Consider the following 16,160-nt stretch of genomic DNA (forward strand, 5'->3'; position numbering starts at 1 on the left):
TCAAACATTTGTAAGCAGTATTACAGTGCCTCAGGTCCTGTTTTTACCAGACTAAATAAGCCCAGCTTATCAGTGTCTCTTCAGAGGACTTGTGCTCCAGGGCCCCGACTATCTTGGTTGCCCTCCAGTTTTCAGTAGATAAAGGTTCATTGTCCAAAGTAAAATGAAGTGCCCTTTGTATCTCTTGTAATAATACAACACTGAAAGAGTTAAAAACAATGCAGACATTCATCATTTGTGTGGTAAATCTGTGCTCTGAAGGGCTGCCCAATTTTTGGTAATTATAACTTTTTTGATGTTAAAAGAATGTATGCATAGGCCATACATTTCCTTCTAAGACCAAAAGAAACATGTTTTTCTTGTGAAGCTTAATCAAAACAGCGTTTTTGTTGTGCATTCCTGATGGCTGTATAGCTAAAGGAAATTAATTTTTCTTTAACCAGCAACTGGGACTGAGGGAAGACAAGGAATGGTGCTGCAAACAACTGCTTTGGGGCAGTCCACATAGCAGTCCTGAAAAGCTCAGGCTGACCACACAAGGCCTGTGAGGTTAATCTTGCTGTTGGATAGTTCTGTAAACACTATCTCAAGTTCAGTTCTTCACACTTCTACATCGCTCAAGGCTTCAAGCCAAGGCCTTGATAAAAAGAATGATTTGGTTCTTGAAAAGCACGGCAAAAAGCTGACCAGTTTGTTTCCAACACTGCTCAAAGAAATCCAAAGGAATCAAGACCTCCTGCATGCAGACAGAGAGTTACATTTGCACTGATGCATCAAAACCATTTACCCTCCATTTTAGTCCATCTTTACTGACAGCACTGAATGTTCTTGCACAGGGCACATATTCAACAACGCACAGTCTGACCACAACTGCTCAACATTGTGCTGTGAGCCCATGAACTGCAACAGGTTCTTACCTACAATATCTTCATAGGCGTTTTCTTCTAAAGTGCTCTTGGATCCAAATTTATGCTGGCTCTGAGTCCCATTTTCAGTTGGGGAGGAAGGGTACAGGGATTGCAGACTTGATGCGTCCTCAAACTCAAAGGATTTTCTAAAGTTTAAAACAATAAGTAATTAGTAACTAGAATGCAAAAAGACTCAAATACTTAGCTGAGCATTGTTTACTAAGAAATATATTAAAAAAGACCAGAAGAAAAAAATTACACATCATGCTTTAAGGACTAACTTTTAGAGAACCTCAAGTCCTGTACTCACAGTATTCTTTATATAGCAATCTGTGACACTTTTATGAGGTTGAAACTATTGTTATCCCCATTATGTGGACAGGGAGAAAATACCAAGAAAGTATGTGACATTTTCCAAAGGTTACAGAGTAAGTTAGCAGCACAGTCCTCAGAATAGAAATCGCTTTGCTCTTGCCAGGGGCCCCAGAAACATGTGGCCATCTCTCCTCAAGAAAAAGACATTTCTCCGGAGAGTTCCTCCTCCAGTTGCTCTGGGAGATGTAGCCCGGAGTTTGAAAACACATCTTCAACCTCCAGATATGTTCCTGCATAAAGGTCAGCATACAAATGCCAAAGGCAGACCGGTGTGAAAATCAGCCATTTCCTTTGCACAACCTGTGTCAATCCCTGGCAGCAAAGGACAAAGCACGGAGGAAGTTAAGGCTCTCCAGGGTAGGCAAGCAGCCCAGACTGGTGGCTGGGGGCCCGAAGGTTTGGGCTTTCTGGCAGGAAGGTAAGGGGTAACTGGTTCAGATAAATCCCTAAAACTTGTCTCCCACCTGGGTACTTAAAGGAGAGGTGATTAATCGCCTCTCACCCACACCTGTCCCAGTGCTGCCAAACAGCTCTGGGTAAAGAGGAGCCCAAGCACACTCCGTTCTCCAGTTTGCCCAGCACTCATTCTCTGAGGCAATATCTACACTGAAGTTGGGAGGTGCACAGTTTGCATTGCAGCTGTACAAGGGCTAGCATTCATTTCATCTATTTAGGGCTGACGGTGAAATGGTATGAAAATTGCACTGAGAAGTGTGAATCCCAGGGGCTGAAAGGCTTGCAGGGGCTGTGCTGATGCCCTGAATTCACTCATCGATACCCACGCCAGATGAACAGTAAATCATCCTGCCATCAACCCCCTTTCCTCTTCTCCCCAGCTGGAGTCAAACACATGTTGATGGCACATCCATATGGCAGTGGCAGAGTCTCCTGAGACATACTTCAGCCTGTTAATTGACTCAAGAATGTCCCTCTAGGAAGTACAGTGCCCATCATACAGACACTGCATTTGACAAGAGCATCTCCTATTTGTCTGCTGGAGCAGACTTACGGGTCTGGGACAGGCTTAGGAGATCCCTCTCCCTCCTTTCTGTAATCTTAAGAATAGTCAGGTCCCTGTTATGCACATCAGGATAGTGGCAGAAACAAGCCGTGTTTTCAGATTCAGACATCTGCTCCTCCACACCTACTGGCAGTTATAAAGGATACTTAGGCACTGAAGACATACCTGTGTATGAAACGAGACTTTCTAAAGGTGTTAAATATCCCACTCTCGTAGATTTCAAGGAAATGCCACGATGCAGTGACACCGCATAGGACCACAGGAGTGGTTTTGTGGACCGGCACTCAGCTGTGGTCCAGGTGTCCCAAGCCTGTCCTATGACACTCCTCTCCTGTGCTGTGTCTGTGCCAGAGGATCTCCAACCACCAGGGAACGTCCAGCTCACATCGATCTAAAGTGCAGGAGCTACCATGGACAGGAGGTCCTCTGAATACAGACTGGCTCTATGCCAGCAGGCAAATATGATTTTTTCTCCATTTTATTATAATGTTGAATTAGTCACCACAAACTGGTGTTTTCAACCAAAATATTAGAAAAATAAATATCCACATCCATTCTCATGACATTCCAGGGAGTGCAAACCACATGTATGTTCAATCTGAAACACACAGCTACAAGCTGTAGATGTAATGAGTTACATCTGTTCTCAAACAGTTCAGAGACTGAGATTTCAATAACTAATATTAACAAAATGCTGTCATTCTTAGATGACTGGTATGGTGTCAAGTGCTTTGTAAATGCTGGAGTTCTGCTTACAGGAACTAAAGGAAGGACAGTAGCAAAGACAATAAAGTTAAGATTTTATAAAGGATTTCCACTCAGCCTTGAAGTCAGATGGCAAGCCTGCAATTTTAGGAGGTTGGATTTAGATTATCATTAATCAGAGGTAAGTCCAAATAAATCACCAAACTACAGTAGGGTAAAGGTGTGACAGGCAAATGGAAACCTACCCTGTACAATGTCAAACTGATTTGCAAGAATCATTTGGTATACATGATTAACACTGTAAATCCTACAACGTATACTCCACTAATCACAACTTAAATTGATAAATAGTGCTGTTGTTTTGGGCTCATACCTACTAGCCCCACCCAGGGCTAAGGCTCCATTGCTGAACCATCCTGTTGTCTAACTCTGCTGCGATGGGAGACTGAACCTGCAGAGCAGCCGATGCAAGCATGAATTGTACCCCTTCTTGAAAGAAGTTTTAAAACTTAATCTTCAAAAGTCATTGTAACAAAATACCGTGGTTCTTAGAGGACTTGTACGGTCTCAAACTCAGTGTGTGTACTCGGAGACTGACTTTGATCACTTAGCTGTAGGTCACACAGTGATTCTGTGCAAGAACTATCTCCTGTTATTCACCACCCACCCCACCGACCATTTTACCACTTGCCCCTTCATTTTTCAACAAAGGTTATCATTTATAGCTGAACATTCAAAAATTATGGTCTTCCGTACATTGGAAATGCTGTGCTGAACAAAATGAGGTCAGCTTTATTTCACAAACTCTTGTTTAAAACAAGACTTACTTTCTTGGACTGAGATTATTGCCAGAACACAAAGAAAAGCACTGCTAATCAGAGCCTGGCTTTCTGCATTCTCCCTCGCCTCTCTCAGAGAAACAACAGACATCACCAGAAGAGCTGTTTGATCCATTTCAGAAGCAGGTGTCTCTTGAAAGTAAAAAGCAGAATCTGAAGGCTCCTCTTCTCCTTTTCCTGCCTCAGCGTACTTCAGGTCAGGTTGTGCTGACATAAACTTTTAATTAATTGAGCTAACATCAAACACCAAATACTGAACTGATAGTGTGCACTGAGATTCTGTTTAGCAGTTACTTGCAAAGCTTATCACTAAATACCAAGAGTGTGTGTCTATCGTACGCATGCACAGATAGATGAACTTGTTAAAAATGCTGTACTTTGAATGCTTACTAACAACTCCAGCTACAGTTTTCCAAGCAGTGAGCAGAGTTGTACCATGTCCAAAAAGTCCAGGGGAATCATGTAGTTGAAACAAGCCAAGCTCCACAGGCTGCTGGGGAAATCTAGCCATACACTCTGCACTTCATTAATTCAGGAAGCATATAAAGGCCTTTCTGTGCTAAAATATAATTTTCCTGAGCATTAATCCTCTACAGCTATTGATAGTAACTTAAGACAACATTTCTAAGCACTAAATTAAAAAAAATCATCAACATTGCATAAAACTGACACAACTGCTACGGTAATAAGCTTTGGAAACACAAAGCCTCTGCAGGTATGTTTTGCAGTGAACAGACAGGACTGTGACAGATCAGCTGTGGTCCTACTACAAGAGGATAATGAAATTATGCTCCATTAAAAATCTCAAGTAAGGGCATTTGTGCCAAAATGAATGAGATAACCTTTAGTACACATGGCCTAGAGCCTTTCCAGGAATTAAGGAATGCAGGTTGGAGAATTCCCAAACTGTAGCCATGTAGAGGTATTGTACCAATGCATCCCATCAGTGCAGTTCAGCAGAAAAACTACTTGCCTTGCACGCAATTCCTAGCATTTCTCAGGTCAAAAGTAATGCATTAGAGGGAGAATTTAAAACATTGTTACTAAAAAAATACAGCATGTTTGTTTATTAGAAGATCGATAATAAGACATTTCCTTGAATTTTACCTATTCTGGGATTTTCTGTGAAAGCGCGACTCTTTCTTCTGCCTGCGGGTCACGGGGGGTGCAGGAGTGGATGGGAGGGGAGGAGGAGCAGCAGCTGTAGGAGATGGAGGTAGACCATTGCTTGGTTTACTTTTGTGGTTTTTGTCTGCTTCATATTCAAAGGTGCGTTTGGGCTTGGGGACAGGATTCACCGCAGTGTTAGCTGGGCTTTCAAGGAGAAGTTTAGGGCAAGATGAGTTTGCAGTAACCCCCTGTTTTGTCTTACTGCTTTTCTCAGCCTCAGTAGGTGTTTCTGGTTCACTCCCCAAAATAACACTCCCTCCTTTGCCATCGCTTAGGGTTTCACTCAGTCCTTCTACAGTAGTCAGAGTCACAGACTTTTTCCTCCCTTTATCAACACTGTAACAGCTACTTGGTAACTGGGGGAGGCCTCTGCCGGGCTGCTCTTTCAGTGCCTGCTCGATCTTCTGTATTCTGTTGAGCACGGCAGAGGACTCTTTCCTCACGTGGCCCTTGAGGAAAGCAGCAGCAGGAGGCTCGCTCCTGCCTGGTCTCTTTTCGAACCGATGGCAGGAATCCAGCAGTTCCTCCTCCTCCGTTTCCGGGTAAGAGCACTCGGAAAACGTTCGGCTCATTCTTCTGAGCCCTTTGAAGTCGAAAGTCTTCTCGCTGCAAGGAGAGGTCAGCACACTGGGGCAGCTCTCACTGCCCGACCTCTCCCCAGCGTCCCTCTTGTCCGCACACGCGCTCAGCCTGGGGGACAGCTCCCGGCGACACTCCCATTCTGTGATCTTCTGCCTGATGTCCAGTGCCTGGGAGCGGACACTCGCCCGGCTGAGGGAGAGGTTCCTCAAGTTGGCAGCGGTGCCCAAGGACAGAGTGCTCCGGGCGAGTGGATGGCTCCCTATCGTGTCCCCATCTTGAGCGTCCTTTGGACTCTCCTTTTGGTCCTCGGCCTTGAATACAGACAGTCTTTTGTCCAAAGCTCCCACACTGAGGGCTTTGAGAGGGTGGCTCGGGGACTCGGTGTCTGACGGGCTTGTGGAGGTGCTTCGCAGCGTAGATGTGCGGTTGCTCCAGTCCTTGAGGCGCGACCTGGAGCTGGAGGCTTTGGTGAGCCGGGTGGAGCGGCAAGAGTCCTCGCTGTCGCTGAGGGGGTAGGCTGGGCTTCTTCGCAGGGACAAAAGAGGCGGTGGAGAGGCTGACTGACACCTAGAAGCAGAAAGAAATAAAAAAATCAAGTCCTTGGGGAAACTAGAGTTATTTGCCAAATTTCTTCTGGCTGCAGGTAGAGCAGAGGATGCCTACGCACCACAAAACTACCCCAAAGCATCATGAAGACACCGAATACCATTGAGCCGCAGAATTGGGGGTGGAGGGGTGGCAGCAATTAACTGATGTCAGTGATGAGCTGATGAACAGAGCATTCAGCATACCCAAAGCCGGTTTTCTCACCTCTGTTTGATTCCCAGCTTTCCCAAGTTTCTCAAGTTTAAAAACAGCTGAGGTTCTCATAGCAAACTGTTGCTTCAAATGCATCTACCACCTCCAGCTGTGCAGCTCCCTGGCCTCCCAAATTAAGGATTCCTCCTGCAGGAAGAGGGGATTGTCAGGGGGAAGATTCCCACTGCAACAAAAACGGGAAAGACTGACCAACAAGGAGCACAGTTTACTGACCGCTTGCAGTGAGCAAACCAATTTTAAAATGTGTCAGTTTTTAATTCATAACATCTGAAGCAAAGTAGCTCCACGCTCAACTGCTGCAGTATTTTAGCCACGGCATTTCAAGTCCCTGATGTATACAGTAAACTAAATAAAACAGCAAATGGAAGACCTGTATTGTCTTTGGTGTCATATCGTGGCCAACAGACTAAATTCTCCTGATCAAACAGAATTTCTTATCAAGATAATATTACAGACTGAAAAAACACATTAATTCACGCACAGTACCTGTTGAAGCATATCAACTATACAGAAAGGTCTCAGTGTTACCCAGGAAAAAACCCTCAGAACAAATTTTTGCCACAGTTTGCAAGATCAGGCATTGTTACTGGGATTTTGAACATTGTTGCAAAGACTCTTAAGAACAAAAAGACACTAGGAAATTAAACAGCACATTAATCAGTTAGGTCATCACCAATGAGCCAACAATAAGAAAATTAAGACAAAAACATGTTAAAAAAGAGGCTTTACTGATCTGCCACAATACATACATACAAACCATAGCAGAAATAATCATGACTCCTTCAACATTTTGCCTTAGCAACCTTTCTGTTCCAAATACCATGGAAGGGAGAAGAAAGACCCAAAGGTAATGCCTTGCATGCAGATTTAAGTTTCTGTTCTGTGAAGACTGTGGACAACAAGTTGCTTTTTTGTAAACTGTCCTGTACACACATAATCTAAACGAAAGAACTATTTCACCAAAATAAATTATGGGAGCAAATGTCTCTGCTATAGCAAAGGGAGAAAAGATTCAGAAGATCCCTGCTGCTATATGGTTTTCTCCCCAAAGGTCGGCCAATACCTACATGCACCGGTGCCAAGTTCTGTGCACTAATCTGAAAGTCCAGAGCACTGGGACAATTTCTGACAAATTTGCTTTGACAAAGGAGGTATTTTCTTCTCCTTCAAACACATTCCCAAACCAAATTATCAGATTTCATCCCAGTTACCTGCAGTGGATACTTTGCAAGTGAAGCTCGGAAGTATCCCAAAAGAGGAAAGTTCTGGTCAGAAAAGGACAATGATTAAATTACCACAAAAGTGAACTTATGTCTTTTTTAGAGTCCTGTGACAATCAAGTCTCTTTGGAACAGAAGCTGCACTGCTTGATGACTTCTGTTTCTTCATTGTTCTGAAAAATAAATGTGCCCACAGGAAAAGAGAGATCTCATGCCAAAGACAATAGAAAATACTCCACTAACAGCTGCTTAAAGCTTCCTAATTTCAGGACAGAAAAGATGCATGTCAGAATATACTCTTCTCATCCTAAAAGTTAAATTTCCTGAGATTCTATGTAGCTTCAGATAGGTGTCTTAAGAGATCTCAGTAGATCAAAGGTAGGTGACAGGCGGTTAATAGTTTTGGCTGGTTGTTGCAACACTTGTTTGTAGTGAATCACCTGGAATTACTTTGGCCCAACTACCCTTACGATGCCTGAAGATGCAACCTCAATCAGCCTCCTCAGACTTGGTGGGGTGCCCTGGTTCTTCATGACTCCCGTCTGTCATCTCTCGGTCTCTTCAGTTTAATACCACAAAGTCATAAATTTTATTTTATTCTTGACACTCCTTTATCTTAGACTTGAGATCAGATTCTCTTAATTCCTGCATGTTGTGCAGGCCTGGCTCCAGAGCTGCACTGACATTTCTCTCAATGAAACAGGTATTGCCTGGTGAAAGCGTATTTTACATATAAAGACTAGATCCTCCACTGCAGTCTTTAAAGTCATGTGTTGGCTAAATCCACTGGCAGGATTCAGCCAAGGGATAGGAGCAGACCCTGCAAGGAGGAATGCTTTAGCATGTTAAAACTTATTTAATAGATTCTAAATGATAATCCATATTGACAATAGCAAGAATAAAATACAAAATGACTGGGGTAAAGTCAATAATGGGACAGCAGAGGTGAAGGACATGCTGACAATCCTTTATTTGCCTTTGACTCACTATATAGAAAATACTGTAGGCATAGTCCCTCATCTCCTTGCACTCCAAGAAATATTTTTTAAGTTGTTTTCACTGTCATAAAAAAGTTTGTTGACTCAATAGGACAAGAGGAAAAGGGGGAAAGCATGATTTGCATAAACTGCAGAAGTTGTACAACATCTCTTCTTAGAGATATTTGACATTCTTTTAAATCCCAGGTCCCTGGTGAGGTAACTGCGCTTAAAGACTCAATCTTGAAACCCCCGAATTCAGTCACAAAAGTCTTAATCGCTTCCACTGTACAAGGCTGGGGCTGCAGAGAAACAGGCCCTCTGGAGGTGTATGCTATTAAGTACTTGGGATATCACAAGTTAAGAAAAAGATTCTGGTTTACATTGCATTGTACTATAAACTGAAGTAACCGAGATAGAAGCTATAGGAATAATTAAACAAGAAAGAGAAGCAAAGTTTTGTCTGTATGACTTCAGGCACACGTTCTCTAAAAGACAGTGGCAAGTAACAGAATGGAAAAAAAAAAAAGGTCCAAAAGCCAATCAGCGGATAATAAAATGGTCCTTACCCAAGAAACCTGCTGCCATTAGAAGAATATTCTCTTGAAGGCACAACAGTTCCACAGACTTTAAAACAAGTATTATTGGGCAGGGACAAATAATTAAATAATTTGCAATCTTCCATACAAAGATTGTAAAGAAAAACATTTTTATTGAAGTTTTCTACATACATGATACAAGCAACACCTTACAAAGCGTATTGTTACATACACCTTCAAAATATTATGTATGAACAGCATAAATAAAAATGATGGGGTCAAATTCAGATTTCTTAACAAATTCACTTGAACGGTACCTTCTCTCTGGGCAATGACATTTCTTTGAGAATAGCAGCATTTCACAAATCACATTGCAATCAGCTGTTCCCATTGCCCATCTGCTGGGAGTATTCTTCCACCACACACCCTCAGGTGTGCAGCTCTCAAACCGCTGGTGAGCCGGCAGTGAATTGCAGTCTCGGAGGCAAGTCACTCCCCAAGCAGCCCACAATGTCTTGTAAACAGGTCACGGACCCTGAAACTGCCTTCCTGGTGGGACTCATTGCTGCACAGGGAGGGGAGCAGACACAATACGAGACGTGTTTTCCAGCCCTCTAGACCATGCTTAGCTTTGCTGCTGTGAGTTGCTCTCCAAAAAGTCAGCAGAATTACCCAAAGTAGAAGAAAACTTATAATATCATAGAATCATAGAATGGTTTGGGTTGGAAGGGACCTTTACAGATCATCTAGTCCAACCCTGCTGCCATGGGCAGAGATATCAGCAACACTCTGTAGGATTTTGAACCCTAGATACAATTAAGCTTTAAATTATGATGCAGTCTCTTCTCTCCAGTTTGTCTGTTTCTCACTGTCCTGGTTTTGTTCAAAACAAGTTTCTCTTTTAGTGAATTTCTCTGTCAGCTAAAGTCTTCTTACTAACTGCAGTTTTCCTGAAAGCTAGATACATGTTTTGGTAGACATAGCAATGGAATGCGAGGTCATTGATAAGGATGGATGCACATTCCGCGAGAGCAGTGAACTGAAACAGCTGACCAAAAACTGACCAACTAAATATTCCATCCCATTCATGTGATACTTCATATAAAAGTGGGAAATCACGAGGATCTTGTCCCTTTTCCTTATGGCCGACATTGGGAGAGGACCTTGCAAGTTGTCCCTGCGAACTGAGGCCCAGTGACAGACTGAATCCAGCTCCGGTTGGCTGCAGAGTCCAGTCCAGGACTTCGGGTGCCGGCCCTACACCTGCCGGAGCTGTTGCCGGGACTTTCAAGATTGGTTTTGTATATTTTGTATTATTTTCTCTACTTTTATTGGTAGCATTAGTAAAACATTTTTAATTTTTTCAACTCTCTTCTCTCTGCCCTTCTTTCCCTCCCAGTCGCCTGTCCTTAGTGGAGAGGGGGGAGAGGGAGGGGCGAACGTGGGAGAGAGGGGGAGAGGGGGTTAACAATACATCTGCCACGGTTTTATTGTCACCCCGCAATCAAACCTCGACACTCACCCATACATAGAAAAAAACTTTAATTTACAAAACCTGTAAATCTTCAGGCCTGCTCTCAAATATATAGTTTCCATAACAATGTGTGTATTCATATTGTTTTCTCCAATAAAGTCAAGTATCTCCTTCCACCAGTTCCAATGAACACCCATAGACAACAGTGGAGCTGTATCTCATCAACATCAAGAGTAGAACAGAATCACTTGCCACATTGTTTTGATATAATTTGTGCCCTACTCATAATAAAGCAAAAAAGATGAAAACATGGAATTCTTGTCCTCTTTATGAGGCCTCTAGCAAGGCTGACTTGTCCTAAAAGTCCATACTGATGGGGAAGGATTGGTTCTTGGTGCCATAAAATGCCTGACCCATCACGTTGTACCTTACCCAAAAGCCAAAAATCTTTCCTACCTGCAAAACATGGGTGCTGACATTAGGCTGTGTGCAGAAGAGGAAGAATTCAGTTCTTGGAGACAACTCTGAAAGTAAGCAATACAAAATGAGTACCAAAAGTAGTGTGCCTGGCTTTTTGATCCGGCTGAGCAGGTACACAGCTCCTGCCTGCTTCCTTTGCCAATCACTACCTCCAGAAAAGAGGAGAAATGAATGGCAGAGTGCAGATGACTCCCACAACTCCATGAGATAGTGTTCAACAACAGGAGGCAGTCAGAATGACAGCCAAAGAGCTGCCTTTATATGTCTTTTGGAAGGCAGAGTAAGGTTAATAATGAGAATGTGCATTTATTGAGTTTTCATCCATGATCCACACATTTTTTATAAACACTAATAACAATACTAAGCTGCATTTCAGCCCCGGTGTTAAAGGTGACTGGACGGTGGTTAAACGACTTGCCTTGACAGAGTTACAGGACTCCTGACTCCCACTGCCCTGCTCTGACCTCTGAGCGAAGCAGCTCAGACTCCACAGCGCATGTTTAGCTCTCCTGAAGCATTGGGAGCGACTCCACAGATCATCCTGTGCTGAGGACAGACAAGTTGGCAGAAGCTGCTCAGTTTTGCTAATCCCGTCTGCCCTGCTAAAACCAACACTGACAGAATAATAAGACAAGTTTTTGGCTCTCTGGCCCAGGGAATTTCCCACTTCAACATACTCATGCTCAGGAGCCCATTTACCGAAAAAAAAAAAAAAAAGCAAGAAATGCATTGACAAAAAGGTACTGGGTCTTTCCAGGCTCCTCTTGATGAGATCCTGTCATTTCACAGTGACACTGATGTTTGGTGAGCTCACGCAAAGTCACACGGTGATGGTTTTAGTCCTCAGGACTTCCCCACTTGCCTAGGAAAATACTGCTTTATTAGTATTTTTATTCAGGTTTTCTGATTATCCCTGATTTTTCTCAGGGCTTTGTGTCATTTCGTCAGGACAACCCAACCTGTTTCAGAGTAATGATAATAATGTCAGAATCAGCTGTGACCATAAGCGTTTTAGTTTGTGCATTGAGCAGATTGGGCCTGCGACACAAGACTAGAGACTTCTTGTTGCTCTAGCTAATATTTAAAGAAATCTGAAACAAATGCCACAGAAATTTCTCCTTGCAAGAGCAGCTGCCCTGATTTCAGGTAACTGAGGATGCAACTACAAAATTCTCTGGAAATTTGGAAGAGAGAATGCTAGGAAATGCTCAGCTACCAACTTTCAAATTGTCTCATACAACACTACAAGTTAAGAAAATTTTTTATGATTAATGATGATCTTCATTTCTTTAAATAAAGAACCTCTACCAGGCAAAAGATTGCACAAAAATTATCATTTGAAGCACTAATTCAGACATCTATTGTTAATATTCCATTGGAAAGAATAGTAAAGCCCATACCTTTCTGGCACCTTGTTAGTCTTTTTGGCTACTGAGGAAACAAAATGGATTTGTTCAGACTTCAGGATGAAAAACTGAAATTATCTTTATAACAATGCTGAAAAAACCCTAAATCCTGGGGATTTCATTGTGTGTCCAGATGATTTTATCTATGTCCAGATCTTCAATTGGTATAAGCTTCCAAATATTTGAAAGGCAAGTGAAATAAGAAACTCAGAGTACAAAATATAACTTATTGGATCCTTGGATTTTCAAAAGGGTTTTTTCTGCCACACAAGTGTAACTTCTCACCATATTAAAAAGCTCTACTTGCATTTTTGTATTCAGACTAAAAATGTGTTGTATCGTGGGTTCAGACCTGACTTCTACCCAATACTCACGATGCAGAAACAAAAATGAGGATGTGAGGATGCGCGTTTTTTGAACTCGGCAAGAGGGAGGACGATGTCCACCTGAAAGCAGAGCTTCGTGTGGCCACACTGCAACAGAGCGGTTCAGCAGCACAGAAAGGTCGCTGGAGTCAGGAGCAGCTCCAACTTGGTGTCAGTCAGCACGAGTGGGAATACTGGAATCCATCCTTCCCAGAGCAAGGCAAAGTGACAGGGAAGCACACCCTGCTCACCTGTTAACTGGAGCCAAGTGCACTGCACACGTTTTGATGAACCACTACCAAGAACAGATGTAACAGCTTGCTATGGTATTCATCTCCATTGAACTACTTGATTTGACATAGTAAGTAGAGGAGAGAAAATGTGGAGGGATCAACAGCAGCTCTGATTAGAACTAGTGTTTCTGTGTCATTACTTCTATGACCTGGAGTTTTGAAAGGTTCAGTACTGACAGCTTCTTGTAACCGGAACAGTCTCACACCACCCTAAGGGCACTGCTGCCAGGAAATCACCCAGCAAACAAACAGAAAAGCACCTTTCTGCCTCTGTCAGACACACACTTGTGAAAGCTCCTGTCACGAATCAATAATTTTAAACGAACAAAAACCAGAGGCACTATCTGCAGTACAGCAATCTACAGTTGTGCCTCTTCAGGTGCAAAAAAAGCAGAGTAATTCAAAGAAGGCCAAAAAACCTTAATGACTTTGACTGAAGCAATGTTGAGGGGCACTTCTCAAAAAAAAATCCCTCTTCCCCTCTCTGTACAAGAGCTAGGAATAATTTCCTCTGCGCTTTCCTCCAAAGAGCTATGAGAAGTCCACTGTTAGCTATCCAACACTACCAGTTGGTGGTTTGGTTGCATTTTGAGACGAGTTATGAAACAAACCATTGGACAGAGAAGCAAAGATTCAGCACCATCTGCTCGTGACACTGTGCTGTTCCCTTCCATTCCCTCACCCCAGCTATGTCCTCGCCAGTGGGGACAGAGCGGCAGCAGCGTGGTTGCTGCAGAGCGCTCAGCACAGCATCGCTGCGGGGCAGCAAGAGGGAATGCTCAGGGCACAGATGCAGGTAGTCAGACTGGTCTGACTGGGCTACCAGGTGGTTAGCACGAGGGTCCAACATACAGCCATCACCAAAATAGGTGGTATGGAAGGCCTTCTTTGCTTAGCTGCGGTGGCCCAAAAGGATCCCATGTATTGATGATACTTTGAGTTCTGAGGGTTTTTTCCAAATATAAATGAGCATCTAGGCTTGGACAACTGCCCTGTATACTACGAAGAAAATTAGTTGAATCTTTCATTGTATTAATTGTACCAGGTGTAGAAAAGGACTTCAAAATCAATGTTATTGTTACTCCTTGTAACTAGAGATTATGGGAAGACCAGACAAAAAGGACCTCCTGCACTACTGAATTTAAATCCAATTTTGTTTAGAAGTAAACCCTTCTATCACAATATATCCTGTACTCCGGCATAGCATACAGCATTGTAGTTTTCTACATAACTCAAGTACACACTTAGAAATTACATTAAATTATCTTAAAAATAAATAAGAGCTTATGGTGAGTAAAGGAGTTGAACTTTTCAGACTCAGTGCTGGGCATATGGTAGTTAAGGTGGGTTTTGAGCTGATTCAACCAGTAATGAAGAAAGCAGTACAACTTGTCATATCTTGCCTCTTGCTTGGAAAGTGATGTAAGTGGCAACAGAACAACCCTTTTTCCACCAGACTCTTTATGATTTTTGAGCTCCCACCAGGAGCACAGCCCAAAATCCCCAAAAATCTGCATTCCAGGTAACCTCCTCCCTTTGTTGTTGACTTTGGGATCGTGACAAAAACGAGACAGAAAATACCTTCCAAACTGAAAAATGAATTTGCGTTATAAGACTATTTGAAATAGGCTCACTCTCATGAACACATGCTAGTGATAGAAAAGTCACAGCTTTTAGAGAGAATGAGGCAATAAAACCAAGGCGGATTAATATCACAAAATATTTAAAGATAGAACAAAAATACAAACACCAATTATTTTTGTTTGTACTTCTGAATTTTTTTTTACCCAGGGAATTTTGATATTTTCCATTTAAATAAAAATTGAGACAGTATCAGAACTAGTTACAAAACAATAGGCCATTAGGACTGTGAAACAAACAAAGAAAGATCATTTATAAAAGCTCTGGTTTCCAGGGTTCCGAGAAGTACTGAGTCAATGATAACAATCGTGGGACACACTTGGGAGCACGCTGTGGTGAATTCCTGTGTATAAAACCCCTCCACAGCTCAGTGTCTTTGCAGTCAGTTCATGAAGAGAAGTACACAAAAACCCAGCTGACTGCAGTTGAACTGTGTTTTTACGGCTTAGAAGCAAAATGTCTGATTTACACCAGTGAAATTCTGAAGTCATTCTGCCAAAGTAAATTACGTGAAGTGGCAACTATGCTCCACAACTGTACAAAGAAAGGGCAGATAAATCAAAGCTGATGAGTCAGATCTTAAACACTTGAATTTGACTGGATCTGTAAAGACAGCAAGAAAATTTGACAATGACAAGTGACTATAAAATAAAATGTGATCGAGCAACATGCACTAGGTACGTGCCTTTGCCAAGAAGTTTCTAAGGGTGAAGAAGATAACAGGAAATTGTGAAATTATCTAGACTAAGAGGGCTAGATTCCCTGCTGCTCTAGATTTATGGCAGTCTTCTGCTCTGTTACTAGGCAAGTGCAGGATGGTTTTTAAATAATGTCATGTTTAAGCCTTTTTCAGCCCCTCTGTTTGGATACCGATGCTACCCAAAGCACAGGAGAATGACTAGCCTGTGCTGTACCTTCCATCACAGTGATCAGAAGCTGCCTGCACATGGAAAAATATCAAAAGCAAGAACTGAAATATCAGAGAGCACCTTTCTCTCTTTTCTGCTGAAGTACAGTGCACTGGCTTCACAGGACCATCTCTCATTTTCTCCTGAAAAAAATAATATGATTCAAAGTTGAAAAATGGAAGCCTCCCTCACAGTTACTCTTTTCCCATAACATGTTCTGAATAATAATTTATGCAACAGATATTTCCACTGTTATATCTCCACCGTTACTTATTTTTATTATGTTCTGGAAATGGTTCAGCATGTTTACATCTCACCTGCATTCTTAAGATCTTGGGGTTTTGTTGGAGAGAGAGTGGCAACATATCAACTGATAGTGTTTTCTTAAATCAAGCAGAATGCACAAGCTCTTGTTTTTGTAAGAACTGCCAGGCCCTG

At 42.5% G+C, this 16,160-nt stretch overlaps 1 protein-coding gene across 2 annotated transcripts in view; it reads right to left on the reverse strand.

Moving 5' to 3' along the window:
* The window catches only part of DENND2B (DENN domain containing 2B), a 176,855-nt gene that overhangs the window by 66,930 nt on the left and 93,765 nt on the right, over nt 1-16,160 (reverse strand). For both annotated transcript variants that reach the window (XM_065635154.1, XM_065635155.1), the window contains 2 exons: nt 4,956-6,167; nt 918-1,054 (listed from right to left, as the gene is read on the reverse strand). In XM_065635154.1, coding sequence (XP_065491226.1) covers nt 918-1,054; nt 4,956-6,167 — 1,349 coding nt within the window. The remainder of the gene's footprint in view (nt 1-917; nt 1,055-4,955; nt 6,168-16,160) is intronic.

The sequence above is a fragment of the Caloenas nicobarica genome, chromosome 5 (assembly GCF_036013445.1).
Source record: "Caloenas nicobarica isolate bCalNic1 chromosome 5, bCalNic1.hap1, whole genome shotgun sequence".
In the NCBI taxonomy this organism is placed as follows: domain Eukaryota; kingdom Metazoa; phylum Chordata; class Aves; order Columbiformes; family Columbidae; genus Caloenas; species Caloenas nicobarica.